Source organism: Malania oleifera, chromosome 6 (genome assembly GCF_029873635.1).
Source record: "Malania oleifera isolate guangnan ecotype guangnan chromosome 6, ASM2987363v1, whole genome shotgun sequence".
NCBI classification, from domain to species: domain Eukaryota; kingdom Viridiplantae; phylum Streptophyta; class Magnoliopsida; order Santalales; family Ximeniaceae; genus Malania; species Malania oleifera.
Genome location: NC_080422.1, coordinates 14680190 through 14693734, shown reverse-complemented (window position 1 = coordinate 14693734; position 13545 = coordinate 14680190). Strand labels below are relative to the sequence as shown.

At 34.1% G+C, this 13545-nt stretch overlaps 2 protein-coding genes across 2 annotated transcripts; one reads left to right on the top strand and one right to left on the bottom strand.

Moving 5' to 3' along the window:
• Positions 1–6132: 6132 nt before the first annotated feature.
• On the top strand, positions 6133–6456 carry LOC131158484 (secreted RxLR effector protein 161-like). Its single transcript, XM_058113351.1, has one exon. The coding sequence runs from the start codon at positions 6133–6135 to the stop codon at positions 6454–6456; it is 324 nt and encodes a 107-aa protein (XP_057969334.1).
• Positions 6457–9241: 2785 nt separating this feature from the next.
• LOC131157868 (uncharacterized) lies at positions 9242–12424 on the bottom strand. Its single transcript, XM_058112293.1, has 2 exons — positions 12102–12424; positions 9242–9728 (listed from the first exon to the last, which is right to left on the bottom strand). The coding sequence occupies exons 1-2, from the start codon at positions 12342–12344 to the stop codon at positions 9534–9536; spliced, it is 438 nt and encodes a 145-aa protein (XP_057968276.1). The 5' UTR covers positions 12345–12424; the 3' UTR covers positions 9242–9533.
• Between the last annotated feature and the right edge of the window lie 1121 nt (positions 12425–13545).

Sequence of the window (13545 nt, the reverse complement as noted above, 5' to 3'; positions counted from 1 at the left end):
CATGTTTAAACTTGCATGTGGTATTAGAGTTAAGTTGTAGAAACTCATGATTTTCGATTATGATTAAAAGTTCATGTTTCGGTAAATTTTAGTTTATGAATCAAGGCATAGTAACCTTCTATTTTTCAAAGGCAAAATGGTGTAAGTATGGTACATCTTGGTTAATAAAATCTGATAATGTAGCACGTCTCCAAACTTATTTAATGTGCATTGTGTTTAATTCTATTCTGCCATGATACTTCTTAAAATCTATGTAATAATAATAATGGTGCAGAATGTATGATGTGATAGTAAATATATATAATGTTAAGGTATGCTAATATAATCTACAAGTATTTTGTCAACATGTTTACGTTACTCACAATATTTTAACATTGTGATGTTATAAAGTATTTTGATTTTAATCACCAAAGTGACTAAATCATTAAGTCAAGTACTCATATGTTTGATGCTAGAATGATATAAAATTATTATAAGACATCAAGAATCACCCAAAGGTCGATTAATTGTTCTTATAATATAAGGATAATGTTTTAGTAATATTATTATGTATTATTATTTTATCTATTTATCCAAAGATAATAGATACTTATAATGAGTACATATAATGTTACCAAAGTAATGTTAAAATTTAAAATTTAATTAGCATCAATTTAAAACTCTTTACATTATTGTTTTTCCCAAAGGAAAACATTAATATATTTATATTTGTGATCTTATAAATGTTTCATTCAAAACATTAAGTATGGTTAATTTTTACAGTATCTGTGCCTGAATCGTTACACTTGCATGTTTCATTTGTTCCAATGTTTAATGGGTTGAATTTTGCTTATTGGAGTGAACAAGTTCAATTTCATCTCAGTGTATTAAATCTTGATTTGGTACTCGTAAGTAATCAGCCTGCTGCTATTATTGATTTTAGCAGTGCTGAAGAAATAATCTATTATAATAATTGGGAAAGATCAAACATGTTAAGTTTGATGTTTATGCGAATGAGTGTTGCAAATAACATCAAGACAGCTATTCCCAAAACTGAAAGTGTTAAAAAGTTTTTAAAGTTTGTGGGGGAGCGTTTCTAAACAGTAGATAAGTCTCTTGCTGGGACATTAATGGGTACGTTAACCACCATGAAGTTCGATGGTTCATATACTATGCATTAGCATGTTGTTGAAATGACAAATATTGCAGCAAAATTTAAGACTTTGGGAATGGATGTGAATGAAAATTTCCTTGTTCAGTTCATTTTAAACTCATTACCGATTGAGTATGGACCGTTTCAAATGAACTATAACACCATGAAAGATAAATGGAATGTGCATGAGTTGCACAGTATGCTAGTTCAAGAGGAAACACGAATGAACAATAAAAGAATTTACTTTATTCATTATATGAACAATCAAGGAGTTGAAAAGAAAGTAAAGAAGCATGGAAAGGGGAAAGGATCTTTAAAGGATAATGAATCCTCTTCTCATATCTAGAAGAAGGTATCAAGTAAGGACAAGTGTCGTTTCTGTGGGAAACTTGGACATTACTAGAAGTACTGCTTGAAACGGAAAGCTTGGTTCGAAAGGAAGGGTAAGCCTGGTGCTTATGTATGTTTTGAATCAAATTTAGTTAAAGTTCCTTATAATACTTGGTGGATTGATTCTGAATATACAACTCATGTTTCTAATATGATGTAAGGATTTCTTACAATCCGGAACATAAACCCAAATGAAAAGTTTATCTTCATGGGGAACAGAATAAAAGTGTCAGTTGAAGCTGTTGGGACTTATCGTTTAATCCTAGACACTAGTTATTGTTTGAATTTATATGAGATTTTTTATGTTCCTAGTATTTCTAAGAATTTAGTTTCATTATCTAAATTGGATGTATCTGGATACACTTGTAATTTTAATAAAGGATGTTTCAGTTTATTTAAGGATACCTGTATGGTTGGTTGTGGTATGCTTTGCGATGGATTATATAAGTTAAAACTTGATAATCATTATGCTGAAACACTTTTAACCTCGCATGTTAGTTTTGGTGTATTCCCAAGAGGGGGGGGGGGGTGAATTGGGTATTTAAAAAATTTATCCTTAGGTCAACCACTCTAGCAGCAGTATTACATAAACCTAGGGTCTTTCTATTTAATCTAAACCCAATTAACACATGTACAACATATAATGAATTAAAAAAAATACATACATGTGCTGAAAATGAAAGTGCGGAATATAAACTGCAAAAATAAAAAGTACACGCATGATATGTTATTGGGGGTTAACCAATACTGTCTATATTCCCGCCTCTAGCTCGCAAGCCCTAGAATTCCACTAATGCTCACTTAACGGGTGGAACGACATCGATTACAACCAGGTCAATTAGCATAGGGCTAATCTCAACCTTTAGAACCAGGTCAATTAGCGGGGCTGACCTCAACCTACACCTTATTAGGATGGTGCACCTAGTTTTCCTAACCGGGTCTAAACCAATCCGGGACTATTCCATAGGGTTAGTCTCCCATTTCAGGTCCACGCATGAAATACAACCAATACAGTACAAACCAAACCGGAACAGTGATTGTGCTTCTCAATCAAGCAGATATGTACCAAATGACAATCAATCAACACACATCAACAATATAGGAAATATAAGCTCAGTGATGTGACTATGTGCAATCAACACTCAGTATTATGGATAATCTCAAATATGCACAAGAGTGTATAAACAAGGTTTTCTTTGAAACACAATATAAAATATCTCAATGCAAGCTTAGGGTTTCAAAGATGCCAATCAGAATATTCAAACAACCTCAACAATATTTTCTTCGATATAAAAGGCACAAAAGTTATTTGAAAAATAAGCTTTGGAAAATGGGTTTTTGCACACACAAAAATGTAGCACAAAGAATCTTGCAACGACAATGCAAAGATCCTAAGGCCAATGAGTTTTCCTACACAAAATTTATCAAATGAAATTGGTGGGAAACACCCTTGCTTAACTCTCAAAAATCAAGCACAAACAAAAAGCACAAGAGAGAGTATTTAGCAATCTTAGGATTTACCATAATCACACTTGGATCACTCATAATAGATGTATGATCAAGGAGAGGAGTATATGTGAGTATTTGGAGGTAGTATGGGCAAAATAAGGTTATGGATTTTTAGAGAATTTTTTCCCTAATCTTTTTGCTAATCCCCTACTAATTTTGACAAATGATTGGGTATATATAGAAATGGTGGGAATTTTCCAAAATATTTTATTTGTGTTTATTAAAATTAACCCCAATTACCTTTAATTTTCTCGGTTAAAAAATTTGCAACCCGAGAGGTTTCAGGTGGCTGAACTTTAGTTCGGTCGCCCGAATAGACTCAGCTCAAAAATGTCATTTTAAAAGATCCGGGTGCTCGAGTTCAAGCTTGATTGACTGAACAAAAGTTAGAAACTTTATGTCCGCAGTTCGGGTGCCCAAAGCTAAGTTCGGTTAAACAAACTCAAGTGTTAGGTCGCCTGGGGCCTATTTTGATCTAAAACTTTCGGTGGCCCAAGTTGGTGAAAAGTTCCCTTTTAAGGGTTCGGTCGCCTAGAGCCAATATGCTCATTTCTGGTTCGATCGCCCAAAACCAGGTCAACCCGCTGACTTCCTAGTGGTTCAAGTGCCCAAGGCGTTTTGAACACCGAGGGTTCGATCACCCGTCCTCTCACAATTTTGCCTATATGGTCCAATTCATTTTCAATTTGATCCCCTGATTGAGCAAGTTATTTTGGGGACTGTTTGTGCATATGTGTAGGGACCGAAGGTTTTTTCTAAGACCATTTTAAGATAGTCCCAAAAATCCGGCGTCGGTCGACCGAAGGGTGATCCCTAAGGTTTTTCTATAATTTGCATATGATCATTTTCTGAGCTTACTTCCTACATGCATGATATGCAGAGATTATTACATACCCATTTAAACTAAAATTATTACAGACCCAATGATAAAAAATACAACAATAAATATGCTGGGTCTTAACTTTTCTTCAAGTTGTCATATGCCATTATATGAACTTGCCAATAAGAACCTACACACAAACTTGGCAACCATTAAATACTAGAGTATTTGTCATTATCAAAACTGGCAATGACCCATAGAGTCAACATCGCATCATAGTATTGGCACTTAACGAAGTTTAGTGAATGAACGATCTGCTTACTTGTGGCATAAACAGTTAGGTCATATTTCTAAAGAAAGACTGGAAAGATTAGTAAAGAATGAAATACTTCCAGATTTGGATTTCACTAACCTTGACATTTTTGTAGATTGTATTAAAGGAAAGTAGATAAGACACACAAAGAAAGGAGCCACAAGGAGCACTCAACTTCTAGAAATTATACACACTGATATATGTGGACCCTTTGACGTAAATACCTTCAGTAATGATAGATATTTCATCACCTATCGATGATTTTTCACATTACGGATATGTCTACTTGCTACATGATAAATCTCAAGCGGTAAATGCTTTTGAGATTTATGTAAATGAAGTTGAAAGACAATTAGACAAAAAGGTGAAAATTGTTAGATCTGATAGAGGTGGTGAATATTATGGAAGGTATAACGAAATTGGACAACTACCTGGTCCATTTGCTAAATTCCTTGAAAAACGTGGTATTTGTGCTCAATATACAATGCCAGGTACACCAGAACAGAATGGTGTATTAGAAAGGCGTAATAGGACTTTGATGGATATGGTTAGGAGCATGATAAGAAGAAAGTCTTTACCCAATTCATTGTGGATGTATGCTTCTAAAAACTGCCATGTACGTATTAAATAGTGTTCTTAGTAAGGCAGTTCCAAAGACACCATTTGAGCTTTGGATTGATAGGAAACCAAGTTTACGACACCTGCATGTTTGGGGTTGTCAGGCAAAAATTAAAGTTAATAATCCATAGGAAAAGAAGCTGGATGCAAGAACAATCAGTGGTACTTTCATTGGTTATCCAGAAAAATCGAAAGGGTATATATTTTATTGTCCTAATCATGTCATAAGAATAGCTGAAACTGGAAATGTTAGGTTCATTGAGAATGACGAAACTAGTGGAAGTATGGTTCCATTAAATGTGGAAATTAAGGAAATTACAACTCCTGCTATTCAAAGTAAACCTATTATAGAAAAACCACAAGAGGTTGCATTAAGACGATCTCAAAGAGAAAAGAGATATGCTATCTCACATGATTAAGTGGTTTATCTTCAAGAGTCAGATGTTGACTTAGGAATTGAAGATGATCCATTTTTGTTTTCATAGGCCATTAGCTGTGATAATTCTAATAAATGGATAGATGCTATGAAAGAAGAGTTAAAATCTATGGAACAAAATGAAGTCTAGGATATTGTGGAATTGCTAGAAGGTTACAAGAGAGTTGGATGTAAATGGGGTTTTAAAACCAAATGAGACTCTCATGGTAACCTTGAACGTTATAAGGTCAAACTTGTTGCTAAAGGCTTTACTCAGAAAAAAATGGTATTGATTATAAAGAGACTTTTTCACCAGTCTCTAAGAAAGATTCTTTCAAAATTATTACGCCTTTAGTAGCTCATTACAATTTAGAGTTACATCAAATGGATGTGAAAACTACCTTTCTAAATGAGAATTTAGATGAAGATGTTTATATGGATTAACCATTGGGTTTTACAATTGAAGGGAAAGAAAATTTGGTGTGTAAACTTAAGAAGTCAATATACGGACTTAAACAAGCTTCCCGACAATGGTATCTTAAGTTTAATAATATCATTGGTTCCTTTGGATTTAAAGAAAACATTGTTGATCGGTCTATATATCTGAAGATTAGTGGGAGTAAGTTTATATTCCTCATTCTGTATGTTGATGATATTTTGCTTGCAACTAATGATCTTGGTCTGTTACATGAGACTAAAGAATTTCTCTCTAAAAACTTTGAAAGGAAAGATATGGGAGAGGCAAAGTATGTGATCAGAATAGAAATATTTCGAGATCTATCCCAAGGACTAGTTGGTTTGTCTCAAAAAGGTTATATAAATAAAGTTTTAAAGAGATTTAAAATGGACAAATGCTCAGCTTCATCCATTCCAATTCAGAAAGGAGACAAGTTCAGTCTCATGTAATGTCCTAAAAATGATCTGGACGGGGGCAAATGAAGGATGTTTCTTATGCATCTGTTGTTAGGAGCTTGATGTACGCTCAAACATGCACAAGGCCTAATATTAGCTTTGCAATTGGAATGCTCGGTAGATATCAAAGTAATCCAAGAATGATTCACTGGAAGGCTGCAAAGAAAGTTCTAAGATACTTGCCAGGAACGAAAGATTACAAGCTTATGTATCGAAGGTCTGATCATCTTGAGGTGGTTGGATATTCGGATTCTGATTTTGTTGGATGTGTGGATACAAGAAAGTCCACATTTGGCTATGTATACTTGCTAGCTCGAGGAGCAATTTCATGGAAGAGTGCGAAGTAGTCAATAATTGCTACATTCACTATGGAAGCTGAATTTGTAGCTTGTTTTGAGGCTACAGTTCAGACTAATTGGTTGCAGAACTTTATTTCGGGACTTGAAATAGTCAACAGTATCGCCAAGCCGCTGAAAATTTATTGTGACAATTCCGCAGCTGTCTTCTTCTCTAAGAATTATAAGTATTCCAAGGGTGCTAAGCATATGGAATTGAAATACTTTGCTGTTAAAGAAGACGTATAGAAACAAAAAGTGTCAATTGAACATATTAACACCGATTATATGATAGTTAAATCCTTTGATGAAAGGATTGCCGCCCAAAATATTTATTGGTCATGTTGAAAAGATGGGCATTATTGAATCTTAATGTATGTTGTTCAATTGATATTTGAGCTCGATAATAAAAATGTTTCTGTTATTTTTGTTTTCTATTTTGTATACATAATTGTTATGGAATATGATAACAGGATTAAATTTGGACCTAATGTATGCCTCTCAACTAAAAGATCATTATGTGTAGTGGAACTTGTTTTGTAGTGCATGGAAGGAATAATGTTAATAAAGATGATACAGAGCCGCCACGACTTCTACAAGTTTTCTACATATTAATAATAACTAATATATGCGCATTATGATCAACTACGTTAAGTAATTTCACTTGAACCAAGTGGGAGAATGTAAGACGTTAATTGCCTCAAATGAAATTATAATCATATTTGTTTAGGTAATATGAAAAGTCTTTAAATAAAATATTGTTATCATAATTGTAATTTTGTTTTCTGATTAATGATCTCATAGTTTTGTAAAACTCTAATGACATCTCAAAATATGAGAAGTCTATAGTTATGATATAATTATGATACATTATTAATCACTTAATGGAAGTGATTATAAAAGAGAGGTTAAGGGCTGGTCCTATATCAACCTATGATGCTTGTGCTAAATATATCTATCAAATTAAGTTGAAGTATAAGGAAGAGTAAGGGTTGTGAGATAAAAACACAGTCTAATATAAATATATATATATATATAGAGGTTATGGATCAAGGTATGTTTTATTTTAACGTTCATGATTATAAAATTATGAGTTTCGAAAGTCTTAAAATTATGATGTATGAATAATGTTTATCATGTTTAAACTTATAATTCACTTTCTATGTCTAGATCAAAAAATACAAAAGAAAAATCTTTGTTTGTATTAGTCCCTAAGAGATTCAAACTTACTTTTAATACATGTTATAAATGTTGTATTGTTTATTAAAAAAAGTTGGACGCAAATCAAGAGCACATCTTTAGTCATTGTGTATTACAATGGGATTAGTTCCAAAAGATCCTTTGACCAAAAGATAAATTCATTAGAGGAATTCATTTGTCCCTGTTCATTTTAATCTCAATTGCAAAGCTAGACTCTCAAAATTTGAATCTTGAAGTGGGATTAGAAAAGTTTATCGGTTTATCGAACAGCTTTGGCCAAAAAACATGAATGATCAACCCTAATTGCTCTGCTTCAAGTGAATCGTGTGATCCTTGGCTGACTCAAGAGCTTCCACACTGTACTCGGTGCATTGTAGCTTTTGTAGTGAGGTTCTCGTTGTTTAAGCTTACTCTTCTAACAAGGAAAAAGTGATTTCGGTAAATACAATTTTAATTTTAGAAGTGGCAAAGTTGCTGATAAAAAAAGACATTTTTATTTTGTGCTCCCTCAAAAAAAAAAAAAAGGTTTTAAAAGCACAATTTCACGTAAATAACAAGGTTTTTTAAAAAAAAAAAAAAAAAATTTTTTACAGAAAGTATAATTTCAAATTTTATTACAACAAGAGATGAAATTATTTTGGTAATTATTTAGGTCTATTCAGAAAGATCTTTGCAATTTTTCCCTCCAAAATTGTATTATTTCAACCTTAGAGGGAAATTTTGTCAAAAGGGGCATTCTTATTTTGATAAAAGAGACTATTAACATTTCCTCAACATCATTTTAAAAGTTCTTTTAGAAAATGTTTTTGAGAACTTAAAAGTTTAGACTTTAAATTTAAAGTCATGTAAATTTATATAAATTTGAGAAGTTGGAGTTTAGATTTTAAATTTAGAGTAATGTAAATTTGCATAAAATGTTATAAAAAATTATACTTTACACGGAGCATGGATTTCATAAGCTGCATTTGGATTTGTATAAATTTGAACAAAATATAATATAAAATTATATTAAATTTATTCAAAATCTAGACCATCAAATTCAACTTCTGAAAAATTCATGCTCCCAAACACTACCATTCAAAGTTCTTTCCAAACCCACACAAATTCAAATCAAAATCCGCAATCCATCATCCAAAAGATGACCTAAAAGAAACTAGGTTTATAAGAGATAATTTAGTGATCTTTAGGAGAAACTGTGTAGGAATCACAACATTAATTCTTCCAGTGATAAATTTTTGTAAACTGTGTAGGAATCACAATTTTAATTCTTCCAGTGATAATTTTTTGTCATCCTCTGAAGGAGTAAAATGGAATATAGGGAAGAAAGGTTTCTTTCGCAGTTAGGAGGGTTTCTTTTTTCTCACCATCTTTCACTTTTTATGGCAACAAAAATGAAAATATAAGCAAGCTATATAATTCCATGTTTGACTTGAGCCCCGTTGCCCCTGAAAATGGGTCGCTCGCTGAAGAATACATCTCTACCAAGTACCAACAACAAAATAAAACAATAAATTAAACCAAATTAATCAATTTTTTAAAAAAGTTGGTCAATTAATTCAGTTTTAATCAAGTAGTGCTTAGCTCTGAAAGCATGCGCTTGCTCACAAACCCAGACCAAGGTAATTTATCATTGCTAATAACCTATTATTACACTCTCCAGAGTATGTATGTGAAAGAGACTCAACATAATCTGCAAAGCCCACCAGACATCACTCTACCAAATGGCTGACCAGTAACCAGAGCAACAGAGTGGCTCAAACTAGCCTTTGGTACTCGAAAAACACTCTAGGTCCACAGAATCTGGTTGGCATTACCATATTCAATTGACAGCCATGCAAATCCACAAGAGCCACTAACCTCCCTTTTCTCTATTCTAACCACAAAATTGACTACTGCTGCTTTTCTGGGTTATCTGGGTCTTCCTGGTCAGGATTTTCCTCTTCTTCCTCTTCCTCCTTCTTCTCCTCCTCTTCTTCGTCTTCTTCGGGAGGATCTGCTGGCATTGGTGGTGGCAATGGTGCTTTCATCGGACTAAATTGGGGGAATATATCTGGTCTCCTCCCAGGCTTCGGCCTTTCCCACTCCTGCCATTTCACATAAATGCACATAAATGAAACAGGGCATCAAGTGCATTCCAATGTGCAATTATAACATAACAATACTCATTTTAGCTTCGGAAAAAACATGATCAAGACATTATGAATTAGTTCTGTAAAATAAGTGATTTGAAAAGTTCTCAGAATGAAAGGAATCTAAAATATTAAAACCCAAAGTAACCTACCCAAAAAAGGTGAAAAAGAGGGAGAGGGAGATTGGGGGGTGGGGGTGTTAAGAAACCAATCATTTGTTGAATGTCTAAAATGGTTAAAAGGCTTTGCTGCAGCCCAGCAAATTATGTATTTTTTAAGTATCCTAATTGTCCATCAAACCCTAGAAGAATTAGGTGAATTCACTTATAAAAAATAATAATTAGGAAACACCTCCAACAGGGACTGAGCCTAAATAAAACTTCTGAGTGCATTCCACTGGACAATAACAGTAGTAATAAGATCTTTAGTTTGGCTCCAGAAGGAACATGACCGAGAGATTATAAATCATTTCTCCATTCTAAACTATTTGAAAAATTTTGAAAAAGAGATAAACTTTCAAATATTAAATGCCAACGCAAACACAATAACAACAACAACAACAAAACCAAGCCTTAGTCTCACTAAGTGGGGTCGGCTATATGAATCATTTTCCGCCAATTTATGCGATCATGGACCATTTCTTTTGATAGATTCAAGGATATTAAATCCTTACTTACTATCTTCTCTCAAGTTATTTTAGGTCTACCCCTACCACTTCTACTGCCCCCCACAGTAACTAAGTCACTCTTCCTCACAGGTGCACTATAAGGCCAAAGCAAACACAAGTTATTACAAAAAATCAGGTCTCATTTCTTTTCTCTTATCCTTCTCTGGATCACACAGATCACATGATGAAAACAAGCATTTGAGTAAGCCCATAGGGTTTCCTATTTTGCCATCATTGGCACATATTTCCCAACCTAGAAAAGTAACAAAAGAAAAAAAAAAGTTTTATTTTAGTGGTCTTGGCAGCATTAATTTTAAGATGCAAGGCTCAAATAGCAGAAGAAAGAAATAGCCAAAGCAAACACAAAGTTTGTGTTTGGGTCCATGGATTTCAGGCTTGGATTTAGATAAAATTCAATACATTTTTGTATTACATCTGTTTAGATCCACATAATCCAAATCTAAAGTTTGCAGTCAAATCTCCCAAACATGGGGAAAGAGCATTTGCAAAAACACAAATAGTTTTTTACACACTTTCTAACCTAGAAAAGAACTAAAGGAAGAATGATAAACAAATTAAATCAAACCAGTCACAATTGGAGGTTTAAAATTTAAAGCACTTTATATGAGGGCTGGGAGTCTTCAAGTGCGTGCTTGACATGCATGGGTGAGCACCAACACGACCCAAAAGCTTAAGCCATTAGGCCTTGGGTTGAGCCATGTGTATAAGGTACCCATCCTCCACTTTATTTTTTCAATGTAAGTCAAACAAGTAGAATTCTCAATAATCTTCCTCTCACTTGTAAGTTCCCACCACTTCCCCCTTAATAGAAGTCATTCTTGATTACTCCATATCATGCAGTTAACTATGAACCATTACTCAACCATGTGAGTCCATTCATCTAAGGGATTAGCGATGTAGGATCCATTACTCCTCTTCCACAAGCTCTACATCTGTAGAAACAACATGCATGAGCACTCGAGCTCAATTTGAACCATTGACTCTGACACCACTTGTTAGAATTGAAGGACTCTTCTCATACGGACTTTATACATAAGTGAACACTAACATGACCTAAAAGCTTAAACTATTAGGTCTCGACTCCAACTATGTATATAAGCACCCGTTCTCCACTTTATTTTTCCAATATAGAACAAACTCACTGGTCAAATTCTCAATGCTTAAAATAGCTTTACAGCAGCATAGCAGATTAACACGAAGTTCACAGTTTAAAACTTTTCTAATTGTCCATCAAATCCTCAATCAAAAACATGGTTGTGAAAATTCAGGTCTCATTTCTCTTCCTTATTATCTTCTCGGGGATGAAAAAGAGCGTTTGTTAAAAGCCACAAATAATTTTCAATCTGGCCATCATCAGCACATACTTTTGTGCCGTTGAGGTTGCAAAAACATGCATTTGAGATACAAGGCCAAAGAGTTAGGGGAAAAAATGGATACCTAATTTACCAGGTGAACAAATTTGATCAAACCCATCAATAGCAGCAAAATCTAAACTCTAAAGCAGCTAAAAAATTGCAAGTAGTTCACATTCAGAAAGTTTCTTAACCCGTCCATCAAATCAATCCTAGAGGAATTAGCAACAATACTGCAAGAGATTCGAAGACAGAAGACAAAGAAAAAAGAGAGAAGAAATGAAGTACTATTGGAAAATCAAGAGGCGAACGGCGGGTCATCTTCTCCTCTTCGGGTGCCATGGACACGATCTCCCTTCTCCTCCCCAGACAGCCACAAGCCGTCCCCGGTAGACTCCCGGACCGAGAAAGAGCAAAAGAAGACGGACCGCCGGCGTGCAGGAGACATCTGGGAGAAGACGCCGATGCCGAGGGAGAAACCGTGGAAGTTGAAGACAGAGAAGAGAGTGTGGAGAGGCACAAAGACGCCATGAGGGCCTCTGGGCTCTGGCTCCCAATTCTTCACGGGAGAAAGGGAGAGGCTAACGCCTAAACCCCACCCACATATGCCATCACTGGAAAATGGGTCGGGTCAACCCTATGGCTAAAAATTATCCGACCCACTTGTGTTTATGATTTTCTTTTGATATATTTTAGTTTCATATATTCCAATTATATCCTTCCTAAACCTAACATTTTTTTATAGTTGTAATAATTTTCCTTCCACGATTTTAGTGGGGAGACGTAGTGCTCCTGACAAGTAAATTTTTCTCAGTAATTATTACACAAACTTCTTTTCTTGAAAAAAAAAAAAATTAAACTTTCCTGAAGTACCAATATGATTTTTTAAATTAATCTTTTGGCCAATTAAAATTATATAATATATCAGATCTATAGCATAAATTTTTTACTTAAACAATTCAATTAATTAAGGGACTTCTCTAGACTACCATACTTATCTTACGGGAGAACCTAATTTTTCTCTCTTTTATATCTTCTTTTTTCTTTTTTTCTTTTTGATTACATAGGAACTTCAACTACTAATAAGTCTTTCGGACCCTTGATGCGACACCAAACCTCTAGATTAATGTCATTCTCTTAGATTTCGCTGATCAGGATAAAGTCCGAATGCGGACACGGCTTCCGTGTATCAGTTAGACGTTCAGTCAATCCGACTCCCGGGACACATCTCCATTACCATCGACGGTTCCCGCTGGCTCACAAAGAATTCTCACCATCCACGGTACCGCTGGCTCACAGAGCGAAATCTCGTCATCGACGGTTTTCGCTGGACCACAGAGTAAATTCTCACCATTCACAGGTACCGCTAGTTTCGTGAGTGTATCTACCTGAAATTGAACCCTCAATACTCTTTCTTACGTGTTGGTGCATTTCCAAGCAATATATCTTATTTTTAGTTACATATTTTTGAGTCAAAAGAAACACTAAGATTGTATTTTCTTGTGAAAAATATTTTTATTTTTAATTTTAAATAATTACAAAAATGCATTCTTACATTCTAGTTTTTAAAATTGTGTAAGAAAGTTAGATTCTATCTTTTATTGTTTTTTAGATTTTGTTCCTATATAAATTTTGGGAAACTAAAAAATAAGATAATATTTTGGTAATTATATAAAAATTTAAAAATAAAAAATAAAACTATTTTCACAATTAAACATGCCTTCAATTGGCT